The sequence below is a fragment of the Argiope bruennichi genome, chromosome 1 (assembly GCF_947563725.1).
Source record: "Argiope bruennichi chromosome 1, qqArgBrue1.1, whole genome shotgun sequence".
Lineage (NCBI taxonomy): Eukaryota > Metazoa > Arthropoda > Arachnida > Araneae > Araneidae > Argiope > Argiope bruennichi.
In genome coordinates this window covers 124,823,829-124,841,033 of record NC_079151.1, presented here as the reverse complement: position 1 = coordinate 124,841,033, position 17,205 = coordinate 124,823,829, and the positions used below count along the sequence as shown (strand labels likewise).

At 26.9% G+C, this 17,205-nt stretch overlaps 1 protein-coding gene across 1 annotated transcript; it reads right to left on the bottom strand.

The window, feature by feature from the left end:
- Window positions 1-308: 308 nt before the first annotated feature.
- Window positions 309-15,917, bottom strand: LOC129971920 (vacuolar fusion protein MON1 homolog A-like). Its single transcript, XM_056085901.1, has 7 exons — window positions 15,208-15,917; window positions 11,101-11,243; window positions 9,241-9,682; window positions 6,790-6,965; window positions 4,324-4,444; window positions 2,580-2,861; window positions 309-468 (listed from the first exon to the last, which is right to left on the bottom strand). Exons 1-7 carry the CDS (start codon window positions 15,511-15,513, stop codon window positions 328-330), a joined length of 1,611 nt encoding a protein of 536 aa, XP_055941876.1. The 5' UTR covers window positions 15,514-15,917; the 3' UTR covers window positions 309-327.
- Between the last annotated feature and the right edge of the window lie 1,288 nt (window positions 15,918-17,205).

Sequence of the window (17,205 nt, the reverse complement as noted above, 5' to 3'; positions counted from 1 at the left end):
CATAAGTAGAAACAATATTTAACTGCATACAAGATTTTTTTTCTTTTGAGATATACTGAAAAATAAATAAATTGTACAGCAGAATAAAGAAAAACTGATATCACAGAATTTTTATGAAATAAGACCAGTTCCATAAAAGCTCTACATTATAGTAAAAATTTACTAATTTATAGTAAATGATTTTAGCCACAAATTAAACACATGAATTCAATAATAGGAATACTTCCTACAGAAGTAATATAACTCTAAAAATACTGTGGAATGATCTGATATTTACATAAATAGGAAATAAATTATAAGACAGGAAACACAGTAAGGATTTTTTTATTAAATTGTAGGTGCATTCATTATAAATAATTTATCTTCTTCCTTTTTTATCCAATGGACGATTTTTTTCATCGCATTTGTAGCATCTGTTTTTGTGACCAATGGTTCGAATGCAGCATAAAGCTCAAAACCTTGCATATGCTGAAAAATATAAGAACTAACTAATGAATATTCAGAACATCTAAGTTAAATAAATATACAGGCTATAGAAATTATGCTTGAATGAATAAAACTACAATTATGGATATAAAATCTACTTTTAATAAAGAGATTACATTGTCTTATCTGTGATTAATCATTCCATTTTAGCATAGAATTTTGGAAGTTAAAATATTTTATCTTGAAGATTAAAGCAAACAAAATAGAAAAACAAATTGCAAAAAGTATGGAATGTAGCTTATTTAATTAAAAAAAAGTAATAAATAAACAGGAATCACTGCAATCCCATTTCAAAAATCAGAAATTATGTTGTAAAAGTCTGATGTAATTTCCACAGAAATGGAACATCATGGTAAACAATACATATTCCTAGATGTATAAACACTTATTTTGAAAGGATTTAATCAGCAAACAAAAAAAAATCATTTGAAAAAAATTGCACTAATTTTTAAAGTAGCTTAACTTTAAAAAAAAGAATTGTAAATTTCTCTTTAAACTTTTTTTTTGGGGGGGGGGGGAGAGAGAAGATTCCTAAAATACTTCTCAGTAGGAACTCAAGAAGGATTTGATGCAAAAAGTATGCATGCATTTTAATTAATGAGGATAATTAGTCTTTCATACATATGCCCTCAAAGTTCAAAGATTTTCTGCAATTAATTAAAATATTGCTACTGTAATACTTTTGCTGTAAAACAAAATCTAAGAGACTTTTATACTTAATAAATCTAAAAAAATCCAGATTTTAAACCATGCAAAATGCAGAATTCTACATTTAAGTGGGCCACAATCACCCTTAATAATAATAAAGTCTTTTGTATATGCTGATAATTTAATTTTAAAAAATCTTGGAAAACCATAACTGTGATATCCTATCTCCACCATAACTGTTATAAGTAGTGGCATTTTCAATCTATTAACAAGACATGAATAGAATGATTAATAATATCAACGGAAATGTTTGCCAGATTCCTTTAAAACAAGACTATGTCCATTTAACAAAACTATCAATTAATTAAAGTAAAAAAGCCCTGTCTACAAAAAGCAGTTTATAAGATCAGCATCTGAACAAAATCGCTGTTTCATTTGCCTTACTATTATGATTATTGAAATGGAAAATTTGGGATTTTTCACAGCAAATGCTTTTATTCTCATTTGCCTTAAAATACAAGTTTTCATTGTTTGCATTTATGCTGTTGCCAATCACAAACAGAAAAATTCTATAAAGTATTGATCAAACCAAGTTTATACTTAATCACTCAATTTTTCATTATATTATGTACTCAATGCATTAAATTAGCTATAAAAACCTTTCACATGACCTTCAGGTTCTGTAGCATCAGTAAGTATCTCATTTTTTTTAGTTGGTTACTTTCATATTTCCAGAAGTGAAGTAAATATTAGAAATCTGTAATTTTTAAGACATTACTCAGTGTTTATTTTTTTCAATGCAAAAATGGTTTTTAAATTCAGATCTTTCTCTTTTCAATATTTTTTTCAATTTTTATTTTTATTCATTCCCACATAAATTTTAAATTATAAAAAATTTAACATAATATTTTGCTTTGCGTGTACACAAATACTTATATCATAATACACAATTTTTATATCATCAAAATATTCACACAAATATCATAATGCATAAAAAATTAAATAATTTATTCTGTAGAACTACTGAAATAATTTATTCTGTAGATATTTTCATGTCTCTCTTCTACAAATGTACTTATATGATGGTAAAAAATAATTTACAAAATTACGTGTTTTGTGCGAATTTTCAATGTATAAATTTCATGATAATTTAAATGTCTTAAAACATTGTCTAAGAATCATTATTTTTCTCAGACAAGTTTTTATTCTCATATAAATATATAAAAATAACAATTCTTTTATTAACTTTCTTTTAAAATAAAAATAGAAATAATCAAGAATAAGCAACTATTTATATAAAGCTAAATGCAATTGCACATTAAAACTTATTTTGAACAGGATTGAAAAATATTTGTAAATGAAGTTGGGTTTTTTTATCATAAATTATAAAATAGTAAATGATATACAAAAAATAAAAATAAATAAAAAAACAAATATGTGCTTACCCATCCAACCATAGTTTCTCGCTCTCCACTGTAATAGAGCATTTTTAAGGGTCGTGAACTCTTGCACATTCTATGATGCAAGTACTGATAAAGTCCAAAAAGATGTTGCCAGTCATCAGAGGTAACATAAGGAGCTTCCATACTAGGCATGGTAAATTGAGCAGCTGAACGGGATTTATACAAAAAATGTCGAACTTCTGTGATGCCAACTTGTGAAATAGAATACCCTTTACTATTTATAGATTTATATATTGCTTCTAAACAGTGGTATTTCTTTAATCTCTACAGAAATGGGGAAAAAAGCAGTTTTTTAAAAAATAAAATATATCAATTCAAATCATTAATTATTAAGTGCATTCTAATTTATAAATTAACATAATTAATTTTTTCTTTGAATTTTTAATTTAAAATTTCCTTATAAACTTTCCACAAAAAAGATTATACATAATTTATATATATATATATATATATATATATATATATATATTTGCATGAGTTTTATAAACACAATGTCTGAAAAAAAAATGTTTCATTTTTAAATTAAAGGTGTTTCACAGCAAAGTTCCGACTTTTTTCACAATTTCCCCCTCTTCAAATGATTTTTAATCCAGAAGCTTAATGATAGTCAACCCCCCACCCCCAAATTTTTACTATTTAAATTAATTTTGAAATGTAAATGGGCATATTTATCCTTTTAGAAATTAAGGTGTAAATTAAAAAAAAAAATTTTAAATGCCTTTTTATATATGCATCAAGTAAAGAACATTTGTTTTCACAAAAGGCACAGGCTTTAATAAAAAGTTATTCTTACTTAAAAGAAAATGTATTAACAATTGCATGCATTAAAAGGAATGCAAAGTTATTACATTTATATAATTTTAATCACAGCAGTATTTCTAAGCATTATTTTTTTGTCACTATTAAAGAAAAAAGTCTAATTTATAATCAAACTCTACTTCAATAGCATTGATTAAAAAGAAGAGAAAATTTTGTCTTTTTAAAAATTAAAAATAGCTGTAAACTTTTCTCCTTACTTAATGTCTGCCTTAAAATTTTTGTTGCATTCATTAATTTTGTTAGAATAGCACTTTACTGAACATTTATGGAAAATAAATCAGTAATTCTGATTTCGATAGAATATTAATTACATTTGGTGGTTTCTGCCTTAATTAAAAATCATACATATTTTAATGTAATAGACATTCACAAATTAATAGTGAAAAAAATTGTACTGTCTCTATGGTACTATAGCCCATCAATAGATTATGATCTCGCAAATAAGTTACCTTATCGCAGCTCTTTTGTATATTTAAAAAATTTTATTGTCAAAGAAATTATTTTTGAATATCATATTATGGATACATATTTTTTTAGCAATGTTCAATTAAAATATTTTAAAAAGCAACTTTTATCAAAGTTACCATTTTTTTTTTTTTCATTTTATGTATTTATTTATTTTTTACTAATAAAAATATACCCTAAAAATGACTATTTTCCAAAATATAAAACATGCTTCAAAATTTAAAATACTAAATTGCTTTTTAGCATGATCAGAACTTTGATTCTTTATATGCCTGACATTTACAGTTCTATTTGTGGCAACACCAACATTTCATGTTACTAAAAATTCAACTATATCTTTTCAACTCATGCTGATGATATATCAGTACTGAACATAATGGCTTTTCTGCAGAAAACACAAAAGATATTAAAGAAATTAGTTGATGAATACGGTAGAACTTACTTCAACAATTTTATTTCTGCATTCTTTTAACTCAAAGAATTTATCCTTATCAACAGACAGTAACAATAAACATGCTTTGTCAGCATCATCCAAATATGATATGTGACCATGGAGGAAACCACTATGGGAAAAAAATATATATATTCATTGCCAAAATAAAACAATAATATAAAAATATTTACATCAAAAATAAATAATTATAAAAGAATCAAGTACCAAAATTATTTGTGACAACTAAAGAATAGTATTTATAACACACACATATTATATATATACATGGTCTACAGTTTATTAATTTCATTTCATGATAGTAAATAATTTGCTTAAAGTCTGTATACATAACAAAATACAGATTAATCTGGACATAAAATAACCATAAGTATAATATGTCCACTCTAATTGTAGTCAACAGCTAAATTCTAAACACTTAGGCAAGTATTTCTAATTAATAAGCACACACACACCCTTAAATGATGTTGGTGGTGCTGATGTCTAAAGGATAAAATATAATATATTACTATTCAATATAAGCAACAAAGACCAGAATCAATAAATCAGATTTAAGAGATACTGGAATAATTCTTTTATATAAATACTGAAATGGCAGAAGAAATGCCAGGAGGAAGATTTTCCTACCATTCAAAGGAACACAAGCAAACTGTTCTTGCAGCCAATAAGGATAAGAGCTAGAATAATATAGCTTAAACAACAGATGTACAGAATTATATTTTATGTTGCTTGAATCAATAAATAAACTGCTTACACTTACAGATCAAAATTTTATACAGTTCTCATAGTCATATTGGTCATATTTAATAAAATATCCCTAGCATATGAATATTTTAAACAATGAAATTTCATTCGTCTATGATCAAAACTGGCCAAATTATGAAACTTTGAAGCCAACTATTCACTTCTTTGCAATCAGACCAATCAATTGTCACATCTAAGGAATAGAATCATCCAGTAAATTAATCTCCATGAGACTAAAAGTTTTTGCCATGGCAAAGTGGAGACCCCCTCCCCCATAAAAAAAATATTAGTATGTTAAGAAATTTTTATTAAAAATGACTAACGATGGAATATTTTAAAAAAAATTTTAATTTTATAATTTTTTTGAAATGCAGAATTTATTGATTTTAACAATAATTTAAAATATCACCCTTTACATCATTTGAAAGATCTTCCTAAATGAAATTATCAATTTTGAAGTCAGCTATTGAGCCACAATTACAGTGAATATTCAATACAGTAATTTGTACATGAAAATCTGATTAAGGCACAACTTCTAAAGGCATCTTTAACTATTACATCCCTGGTCAAAATTTATAATTAACATAAAGCAAACAACCAGTTGAGAAAGAAAGGAAAAATGGTAAAGTAAAACAAAATTAGGTTAACTGAAGGAAGCAAAAATTATGTAGAACTAAACTTAAAGTCTAATGCTTTTTAAATCACTAAGAGAAAGAAGGTTATATTATTAATCAGATGGCATCAGATCTGATGAAATTTTTACAAACTTGCAATTATTATTCACTAGTCCCTCTAGGTGAGCAGTTGGTTCACCAGGGACGTTAGTTATGTCTAACTGATTAAATGATATTAATTATAACACCATATCCATGATTCTGTCAACTGGTTGCATATTAAAACTATATTGCTTTGATCATCTCAACATATTTTCTGTTCATTGTATATATGAACTTTTCTATATTGTTTTGATCATCTAAATATATGTTCTGTTCATTGTATACATGAACTTTTCTAAGTCCTGTGATATCATACCACAATTAAAAACAAAAATGTGTGGTTTATCTCTCTTCCAATTTTTACAGAGCATTGCAACTTCACTTTTTTTATTCATTTTGTAAATGACACAGCTATTAAACAAAATCCTTCTCCTTTAGTTTTTAACAAAGGAAGAAAATCACATGATGAAATATTTGATGAAAAGATTTGAATTTCAGTTGAACAATATTGTTAAAAATTGGCCAAAAAATATTTTTAAAAGGAGTCCAAAAATCAGAAAAAGACTATTAAATTGGTATCAGTAAAAAGATATTATTTTGAATTTAGATATGATGTAAAAACGTTTTTGTGCAATAATATTTTTGAAAGCTATTATGGAAACACATCAACATACAGCTTAATTTTTAATTAATTAAAATCCTAAATAAAATTTACAAAAAGTCAGGTGCACATTCCAAGGATATATATGTACTAAATTAGATAGCTACAGGTCAAACAGTCTGGCCTGTAGAACACCAATATAGTCGTTCATCTTTATTATTCATAGAAATTACTTCAAAACTGAAAAATGTTTCAATAATAGATGATGAATCATTATTTAAACACATAACAATTTATAATGGTTTCCTTAAAAATGAACTGAAATGAAAGTTCATAGACATTGGTAATAATAATAATAATATATATATATAATATATCAATAATACAATAAATTACCTGGAATCAAATTTTGGAAGACAAATTGGTAACCAGGTTTCCACTGATTTAAAACTTTCAGAAGAACTAACAAGATTCATCAATATGTGAAGGTCGGCAGGATGAAGATAATACTTCTTCATTCTCACCAAAGTAACAAGCTGGTTTTCAACCAGTAAAATAGCAAAAACAATACTCTACAAAAGAGAATAATTTTAATTCAAAAATTTATCATGCATATTTCTTTTGAGAAAAATATATTTGTACTATATAATAAAATATAGATCAATAAGCGCATAGAACATGAAAAAGAAGGAATGTTGTTGAATATAAATTATACATTAATATTTGCAAATTTAAAGAAAATTGGAATAAAATAATTGACATAAAAAATCAATCTATTTTAAAGAACGGTAAACCTCTTACAGAAAAAAATATTCATTAAGTTTGCTCTTTACAAAATACCCAAGGTAAAAGTTATCAAATCTAATAAATTAATACATAAACACTACTCAAATATCATATTTAAAGCCCTTAAATCTTTTTTATGGCAATTTATACAACATTATTTTTCATGGTAACTACATAGCAGTGCTATTACTGAATGAGAACATTCTTTCTAAATTTGAGACTAATACTAGATAATGCACAGGTAGATTCAGGAGATTCTTGGATTGAGATAATAGATCAGACATAATAAAATATATTAAATTAAATTATAGCAGAAGAACTATGAGAGGCTGATATGCAAAAAGAACTAGAAAATGAATACCATGTAAACTGATGCAGCACCAATGATGGAAGTTTATGCATTGAATCACCATTTAAACGAAATGTGTAATCTTTGGTTTACTATACTTAGCAATCTAACTTTAAAATAGTTACTGTCACCCATAAAAACCCAGTTTACATTTTGCTTGAATTAATAGGTTTTTGAATTTCTACTAATTAGAGTAATGACCATTCAACATTTGTAGTCATTTTGGAAAAAGCTGGCTGCAACTGGTAATACAAGCAAACAAATTTAAAAAAATCTGTAAAGTATGCATAAAAAAATGTCCAAATGACAAAAAATACCACCAAAAATATTTATATCCTTCACAATTTGATTATTCACAAATTACAATTATTTCCAGCATGGGTGGTTCATATATACAGATCAACACATTCATACAGTTTAAAGAAATAAATTTGATTACTAATTTACTTTATTTTGTACATAATATTTACATGCATTATCAATATCTTGATACTATTAATAAAAAAAAAATTATTATTGTATTTTATAAAAAGGTTTTAATACATTATTGAAAAATGTATTAAACATTTTTTGGCAAGGGAAATATTCTAAAAGGAATTGCTTGTTGCCACCTTTTTAGAACAGCTCTAATAGAGAAATATGGCAACTCTTTTCAGTTCTCAACTGCTCTGAAAGAAGCCACTGCCTTCCATAGCTCTCAGCAAGAACTTTTTCTTCTTCTGAAACCTCTTCAGGCTAAAGAGTTTTTTTTTTTTTTTTTCAATTCCAAGGTCTTATAACAAATAATAAATTTATTAAATAATAATAAATAAATGATAATTAAAAATGTAATTAAATTGTTAAATTTGAATGAAACTTTCTAATATTTTTCATTTTTATCCACAATAATGAGTATTCTTAAAGATGATACAGTGAAGATTTCCATGACATCCACATTATTTTGTATAATGACTCTCTTTGGGATCTTAACACATAGTTTCAAGCCAGATTTAGAATAAAAAAACAAGCATCTAGAACTGTAGAAATTCATGCACTGATCAAAAAGCATATTTACATTATTCAGGAAAATTAAATGCACCAAGAGAAAAAAAAAAAAAAAAAAAAGCTGCAATGAAATTTCAAATGCATTACATGAATACACAAGTGAATTTTTAAGCTTTAAAATAATGTTTTTCACTAATAACATATTATGCATATTCTCTCACATAAATTAGTATTTAACCAAGATCAACTTTTATAATAATTTTCTTTTCAATATTTAGTAAGTAGAGGATAGCAATCAAAGTAAAGAGAAGGACAAAGTTTGAAACTAGGAGACTATCAAAGTTGTATAATAGAACAAAATGCAACAGTTGCAATTGTAAATAATAACTGAATTTATCAGCAACAGGTTAAAAAAATACAAAAAAATTTGCCAACCTGAAAAGTGCTAACAAATATTTTTACCAAACTTGATAACTACTCTAATAAATTAGGAAATACAGAAGTCAAATCTAAGATGGTAGAAATAAGTTAAAAATAAACAAATTTGTATTTACATCTCTCTTTCAATGCAAAATTAATTTGCTTTCATATATTTCACCTATCATGAAACTTCTACCAAAACTCTTTTAAATATAATCTATATTCAAATTTCTCAACAACTTTGCTATTTCCATTAAATATTTTCTCAAAAATATTATTAAGAAAAAAATTTAAGAAAATTAACTTACCTTGATTTTTCCACAATACTGGGCTAATGTTTGTCCAATAACTTCTCTTATGGAAATATCTAGAGACAGACAATTAACAGCACTTAACAAGAAACTAGGATCTGTGTCCAACATATCTCCTAGTCTATCTAGGAATTTTTCTGCACCACCTAAGAGTCTTCTGAGATCAAAATTGCTTCTTTTTTCAAATATTTTATTTAAATTGGACATAGTCAGGACAGACACAATTTGATTGTATACATAAGTTAGATTGCCTAAGAGTTGGGGGACAGAAGCCTTTGAACTTGAGACTGCAACAAGAATCAAAGGCATACGATGCAGAAAGACAAACTTTCGATCACCTGCGTGTATTGATCGAATCATGTCTCCACTGTTTTGAACAAAAGAAACAAGAGCTTGAATAACACCCATTAAAGTTGCAAGATGATCTTCACTCCCATGTCTATAAAAAGAAAAAAATTATTTAAGTGCAGAGATATTGAAATAATGTATATATTATCAACAAATAATTAGCTAAAATATATAGTATTTCTGTCCTATTATTATTCAAGGTCATTGATATAAATTTGTTTAACTCAGTACTCCATTTAATTAATGTATATCTTTCAGATCTGAAATTATTTATAATGATTTGTACTGCTTCAAATTCTACAGTTCTATAGTAAAATTCTATACACTAAAAATAATTAATTAAAAAATAAAACATGAATCATTTATAACTCTCAAATGTAGAAACCATTATATCAACTAAATCACTTTAATAATTTTTAAGGAAGTTGTGAACAGATGGATTATTGACATATGGAAAAAAATATTCATCATACAAATGTTAGTATATATTTTGTATATATATTGAGATTTCTCTCCAATTCCATATCAGGGCATCAGTGTAAATTGATTCAAAATCATATCATAAATTGATTTAAGTAAATAATTCCTCATAAATAACAGCCCGCAATTTTGAACAGAACCTGTCATGCTTTTTTAATTAATACTCTTTAATGCACAAAATCAATATAAGCTCAGAAAAAAAAAAATCTATTGTTATAGAAATAATCCAAAATCCACGATGGGTTGTAAAATTCAATAAGCTGAATAATGGATAAAGAAGTTTTATTCCACGCAAAAGCATACATTCCAAATAGCAAAACAGAAAGTGTCCACAAGCAGCAAATCAGTAATAAACAATTGCATCAGTACAAAGTGATCAGAGAGAACTGGCTTATATACTTTCTTGAGAATAAGTCAGCTGAAAATTAACCACTAATGTTTACTTAGTTCTATCTCTTAGTTTTTTCTTTTAAATAGTTTTTGAGGCAGGGCACATACTTTCTAGAAGAAATAACATGAGTTCAAATGAGGATTTTGCCCAGATTCTAGTGGTTTCTAGAAACTTCGTTTTTGTTGTCAAAGCCAAGTTGCATTGATTCAGCATCTTTAGAGCTATTTTAAAACTATCTTTCTTACCAGGAGACTTACAATGTAAGGAAGCAACATTATAAATTTGTAACATAACCTATTTTTCAATTTATTGAGAACATAGCACTCAATGTTAATATGCAGATAATAATTGATATTTTATTATCTAAATATAATAAAAATGCCATACAAAAGTATACTACAATTACCAATTAATATTAAATTGAATCATTGCAGTAAATATTTATAAATGAAATTTTTTAATGTAGTTTAAATATTAGATTATTAAAAAAAGAACAAGTTTATAAGAATCCTAATACCTAAAATTAAAGACTGAGCATTCATTCACTGAAAATGAATGGCATTCATATTTAAATATTTATTCTTTATTTATTTATTTTTTCTTTTCATGAAACTGAAAACTGAAAGAACTTTTAATACCTGGAATAAATAGGTTTTCCAGCTTCACTAAGAATAAAAATGTGATTCTTTTGAAATCTCCAAGAAGGATCATTTAATTCATCACATTCTTCTTCATCTAACTCTTCTGTTAATGACAAAGATGCTTCACTTTTTGTTTCCACCTGAAAAAATTGATTACAAAATGATAAAAAAAAATGATACCAAATTAAAAGGAACAATTAAAAGTAAACACAGAAACAAACAAAATTTACATATCTTATTGAAATAAATAAGGTGATTTAGAAATAAATAAGAATTACTGCATAAACTCTTTCAAGTATGTGAGAGCATAATCATCATTCTTTAACTTCATCGTAATTTGTTATATAAATAGAGTACACTTTTAAGTGAATAAAAAAGAAAGTACTTTTCTGGATGCTTGACAGTAACTTTATCTTGCACAAATATTACAATAAAATGTTTCTTCCCAATAAGACTAGAAAATAAATATTTGCTTTAAAAACTAAGCTGTTTCATCGACTAAGTCTAATGCAATGAAACAATCTACTACAATGAAATTGATGAATCATATGCTAAAATAGCTGTCCTTAAAGCATTTAGTATGTATTTTGGCTGCTGTCCATCAAAAATCCAGAGTGTTAAAGGTAAAAAAAAAAAGTTAAATATCTAGCTTTCATAAATCTGAAGATAAATAAATAAAAAAAAATTATATATAGTTAAACTTGTCATTAAATTTTCTAATTATACTTATTCACTACCCAATCCAACAACCTTATGAATTGTTGATTTTTATATAAGGGAAAAAAACCCTACCAACATGCGATTTAAATGTATCAAACATATATAACTCTGAAAAATTATTCATGAAATATTATTTTCTCAAGGAAAAGTAAATGGCCTGGGAGCCTAAATGTTGTCATTACTTTTCTAGTATGAAGATGTTGATATGAGCAGAATTTTGCAGATAAAAATTATTACCAAGATTTGTAGATTTTTGTCTGAAGTGCTACCAATGGGATTACACCTATGCTATGTGAAAAAAATAGGACAAACATATGCTGTAAATTATGCTTTGTAGTTTTATCCTATCAATTTATCTTCTTTCATTAAGTTGCTTGACTATATTTTCTTTTATTTCAAATGAGTAAATTTTATCAATGGCTATCAAAAATTAAAATAAATAAATAATTCAAAATTTTTGGTGTATGAAAAAAGTAGGACATGTGCTAAAATAATTGTTTTGAAAGATATTGTAAACCTTAAAAGTCAGAATTTTATTTTTTTAAACTGTTTTTGTTAAGTAAAAAAATGCTACTTTATTGATAGTCATCATTTTCATTTTTTAAAAATACCTAGAGGAAAATCTTTAAGTGAGTTTCAAAGAGATCAAATTGTTACCAACAAAAATGATCGCAAAGCTACAATCAGTCCAAATACAATTTCGAACTTCATAAGGAATTCTAATAGTCAAGAGATCAAAAAGAAGACTGTGAAGCCTAAAAAAACTGATGCAACACAATCAAAGAAAGATCACTAGGGAACTAAAAAAAACATTTTTAAAAAATCGATGGAAGTGTTTCCAAAGCTCAAAACAATGCAGACATCACACACAAGTCAAGAACTAGCTATCTTGAAAGAAAAATCTCCAAAAAACTAGAAAATAGCTAGAAAATCTCCAAAATCTCATAAAAAGGAAGTATCAATCTAAATGAAGCTAAAAACCACATGTCCTGGAATTCAGAATGGACCTCCATCATTTCTGATGGGAAAAATTTAATTTAGACAACTAAGATGCTACCAATATTACTAGCATTGAAAGGTAATGAAGAAGAGGCTTATTCTAGCTAACTGATGGCTGGATAGAGTTGAAATGTTTGATTGGCAGTCACTTACAGAGAAAGAACAAGTCAAGTTTAACTGAGTGGCAGACAGAAACACAAAGACTATGTCTAGGTCTTGAATTCCTACTTTCTTCCTTAAGACATTGTTAGGCAGAAATGACTGGATTTTTACACGTGATGGAGCATTAATTTACATAGCTAATGGGGTAAAAATTGGTTGGTAGCAAATAATACTTGGGCTTTACCCTGGCTTGCTATATACCTGAACTTCAACATTGTGGAGAACATATGAGCAAGGAATTGTTCATCATGTTTACAGTGCAAGCAGGCAGTTTGAATCTGTAGATAAACTTCAGAAAGCTTTGAGTGATGTATGGGAAATTTTTTTCCAAACATAAATTCAAACTTCATATAATCCATACAAAACTGAATCTATGAAGTAATTAATGCCAGTGATGGAAGAATTTCCAATTAATAAAATTTTTATTTGCACTAATTAGAAGTATTTTCTACTTTTTTCACAGAGTATGATATAGTCAAAACTCAATTTTTATTCTAATTGACTTTTATTTTGTTTTATTTCAAATTTCTGAAAAAACTTATCTGTTTGTAAATAGGCCTTTAATGTTGCTCATTAAATGGTTCTTGAATATAAATAAAAAAAATAATCTAATATTCTTTTAAAGTGTTACTCATTAAACTGTTCTAAAAAAAAGTGTTTTTTATTTTACCAAAAAAAAATTTTAAAAAAATTGTATCCTTCTACTTTTATTATGTTGTGTAATATCACATACAATTACACTACCCTAAAGGATTTCTCAACAGAAAATAATTCATGTTTATGATATATACAAGAAAGATAAAATTTGTATCAGTTTTCAATTCATTCTCTCTGATCCTTTCCAATAAAATGATGGCAAATGGCATTACTAGAATAATATTAATAATCAACAGACATAATCACTTATGATGGCATAATGACAAAGGAACAAAGGATACAAGCTTGATAACAAGTCTTAAGTTATAACATGGAAACAAAACAGTAGTGCATTTACATTACTTTTTGAGATCAAATATGAGGCACTGTAGGAAAATAAATTCCATTTCATTCCTTTTCACAAAACAAATTTCACTTTCTGGACAGACTAGTATAAAGAGGGCTTGTATAAATTCATAATATGGCTAAAGGGCAATTTAGTCATTAAGCAACTAGTAATACTTAAAGAATAAAAAAAAGAAGGAAAAAATCATTACACCTTGAGTGCCTCATCCCCCCCTCCCCTGCTACACCACTAATCATTTGTGTTCATTCCATAATTACAAGTTCATAGATAGCAACGTAATCTGATACAAGAAAATAATGAAAGAATTTCAATTAATTACGAAACTTTGAATTCTTTTTAAAACAATAAATAATTTGATAAATATCTTTTTTTTTTGTTAAATATTTAACATTTTACAAGCAAATAATAATTTGGGTGTGAAGGTTAGAAGAAAACAGTGAAATAGAAGGAGAAATAAAAAATACACATTAAGGTAAAATATTTCATACAAAAAATCCTTATTACAGAATCTGAATATAAATTAAAAAATTTTTTTTTCAGACTGACATTATCTAAACCATGCTAAATTCAGCGACATGATGTTAATAACTTTGCTCCTCCTCCTCTTTCCTCCTAACCTCCCTCTTCCTCCTATCTGTCATTTTTTCTAAATATAGCATCAAAAAATTACTGATTTGATGCAAATTTTGGTAGCTTCAGTACTAGCAGAAAAGTTACATTTTATGCCAAAATAAATATATGGCAACAATTACTTTTAACAAAAAAGTTTCTTATTAATAATATCCTTCAACTGCAAATTTTGAAGAAAAAAAAATTAGCATTAGCATTAGTTGTGACAATTTCAGAAAAGCCTTCACAATTTTATGTTAAATTCATTTCACATAAAGAAATCTAATAGTATAAAATTTAAAATATCTAAATAAAAAAAACTGTGATAAAAAAAGTCTTGTAACATTTTACATCCAAGATATTGAAATAGATGTATCCAAAATCTGATGATGAGTGATTAAAAACCAAAACTTGGTCAATCTGACTTTTCGAAGGACTATGAATTTAAAATCATTGCTGGATGAATAGAACAAAAAGAAATACTGAAAGTTAAATCCCATTGTCTTGAAAATAGCAAATACCTAGTAAAATTAAATATTTTAACATTTATTTCAAGCTAACGTTCACACATATATATTTCAGATGAAAGAAAGTCACAAATCTATAATTACTTCATCTTTCTTTTTCCCTCGTTCATCAGTCGGTACTTCATCGTCCACAGAATCATTCAGGTCCACATCTGATACACGCTTTTCTATTTCACTTATACAACTACTTTTCCGTTGACGATAGTCCTGAAAATTTTCATCCGATACACTTTCTTCTTCAAAGGAACCGGTTGATAAAAGCACTGTAGCGGCGGAAGCTCCAGGTTCAAAGTCTTTGGGTAAATCAATTTCATCCTCCGTAATTTTGCCATCTTTTATTACACATTTGTCAGTAACATTGTTTTGATTTCCAAGGGTGGCCGACGCCATATGTTTACAATTATGTTGACAGAAAAAACAGAGTTTTACTGTCAGCTTCCTGCTGCATACTTCATTTTGTTTATGCACCAGAACGAAACTTTCTTGCTCTTTTCTTTTTTCCGAAACTCCAAATAAAAGGCATTGTTACCATAAGATGTTACATAAACATATCGAGAGTGAGAATCACAAATTCTTAAGTTCACTCACACTGCAGCGTTTACTCTTATCTATTATACTATTGTTCTTCTTAGCTTCATTCTTTGGAGGTCATGAATGTAGTGCTATATTGATTAAATTAAATAAAATTAACAATTTTATATATGTTTCGATTGCCACTGGGGAAATGAAAATAATTTCTGATTAGATTCTTCAGATATGACAGACCAATGAGGCAAATTCAGGGCCGAATTAAGACCTCCAGTGGCCCATGGACCAGGCAATGCAAGTCACGTTCACCCACCTTTCGTCTTTCTTATTTCACATTCAGACTTTTTTTTTTAATTTTAAATTTGATCTCTATACACAGTTTTCAATAGTAAACTTTGATAAGCTTAAATAGCAAGACTTGTGATTTCCCACCACGATAAAAACAGTTTAGTAATTTGCCTATTAAAAAAAAAATTCTAAATCTGACTTTAAAATCTATTCGAAACAATTAAAACAGACAAAGAAATTTTAACAGAATCCGAATAATGTTTAATTATAAGATCGATCATTTTTACTTTTTTCGTAAATTTGTAATTGTAGAGAAATTCGAATCCAAGATTTTGACGATTCTTCTGATTTCATTTCCTTCCGAAAACTCATGTGTCTGCGAATATGATTATCTGAGCCAGAGTCTCTTTCTCTCCTTCGTAACCAGATATCTTTCTAAAAAACTGATTTTATTTTAATCTCTTTATATTGCAAAATAAACAAATTGAAACAACAAAATGTTTAATTTCGAGTCACTTTCAAGAAAGTTTTAATATCTCGTCCAGAAGGAGTCCCTTTAATTACGACTAGGAAATGGATAGTCATCCTTCTTTTCTATACTCTAGGGATATCGTTTCAGGAAGATTCAGAATCTAGAGAATCGCTGCTGTAGGTTTATCTGAGAAGAAACACTTAAAAGTATTGTAAAGATGTATAAAATGATCTGTCAAACGTTGAGTAAATTTAAATTAGATGCAATTTTGGAATTCCACTGATATATGGGCTACACAGAAGGGTAAAAATTTCAGAACAATCTGCACAATATTTTTCGAAAATTTCAATTTTGTCATAAAAAATAAAGTTGACGAAAAATGCCTTAAGTCTTTTCTTATCTATTGGAATCCACCTATGAATATTTATCTGTTCAGTGTACCGAAAAATATCATATCTTTAAATATTTCTATGCGATTTCGATTGTATTATAATGGTCGACTGTCAAAAAAAAAAAAAAAATGAAAATTAAATTTTAAAAAAATTATACTCTGTGGAGAGTGATTTGACGAGTGAGCGGCTTGGGTAACCAGAAGATATGCTCAAACGTTATAATTAGCACAACATATTAAATTCAAACTTAATTCTCATCACTTTTTTCTAAAAATGGACTGGCGTCTCATTTCATTGATATATATAACATTTTTATTTAAATTTTTCTCGTAGATTAGCAACTTTTTATTTAGACGTGGATAAACTCTTTCCATTTTCTCTATCCAGTCTTATCTAGGAGCA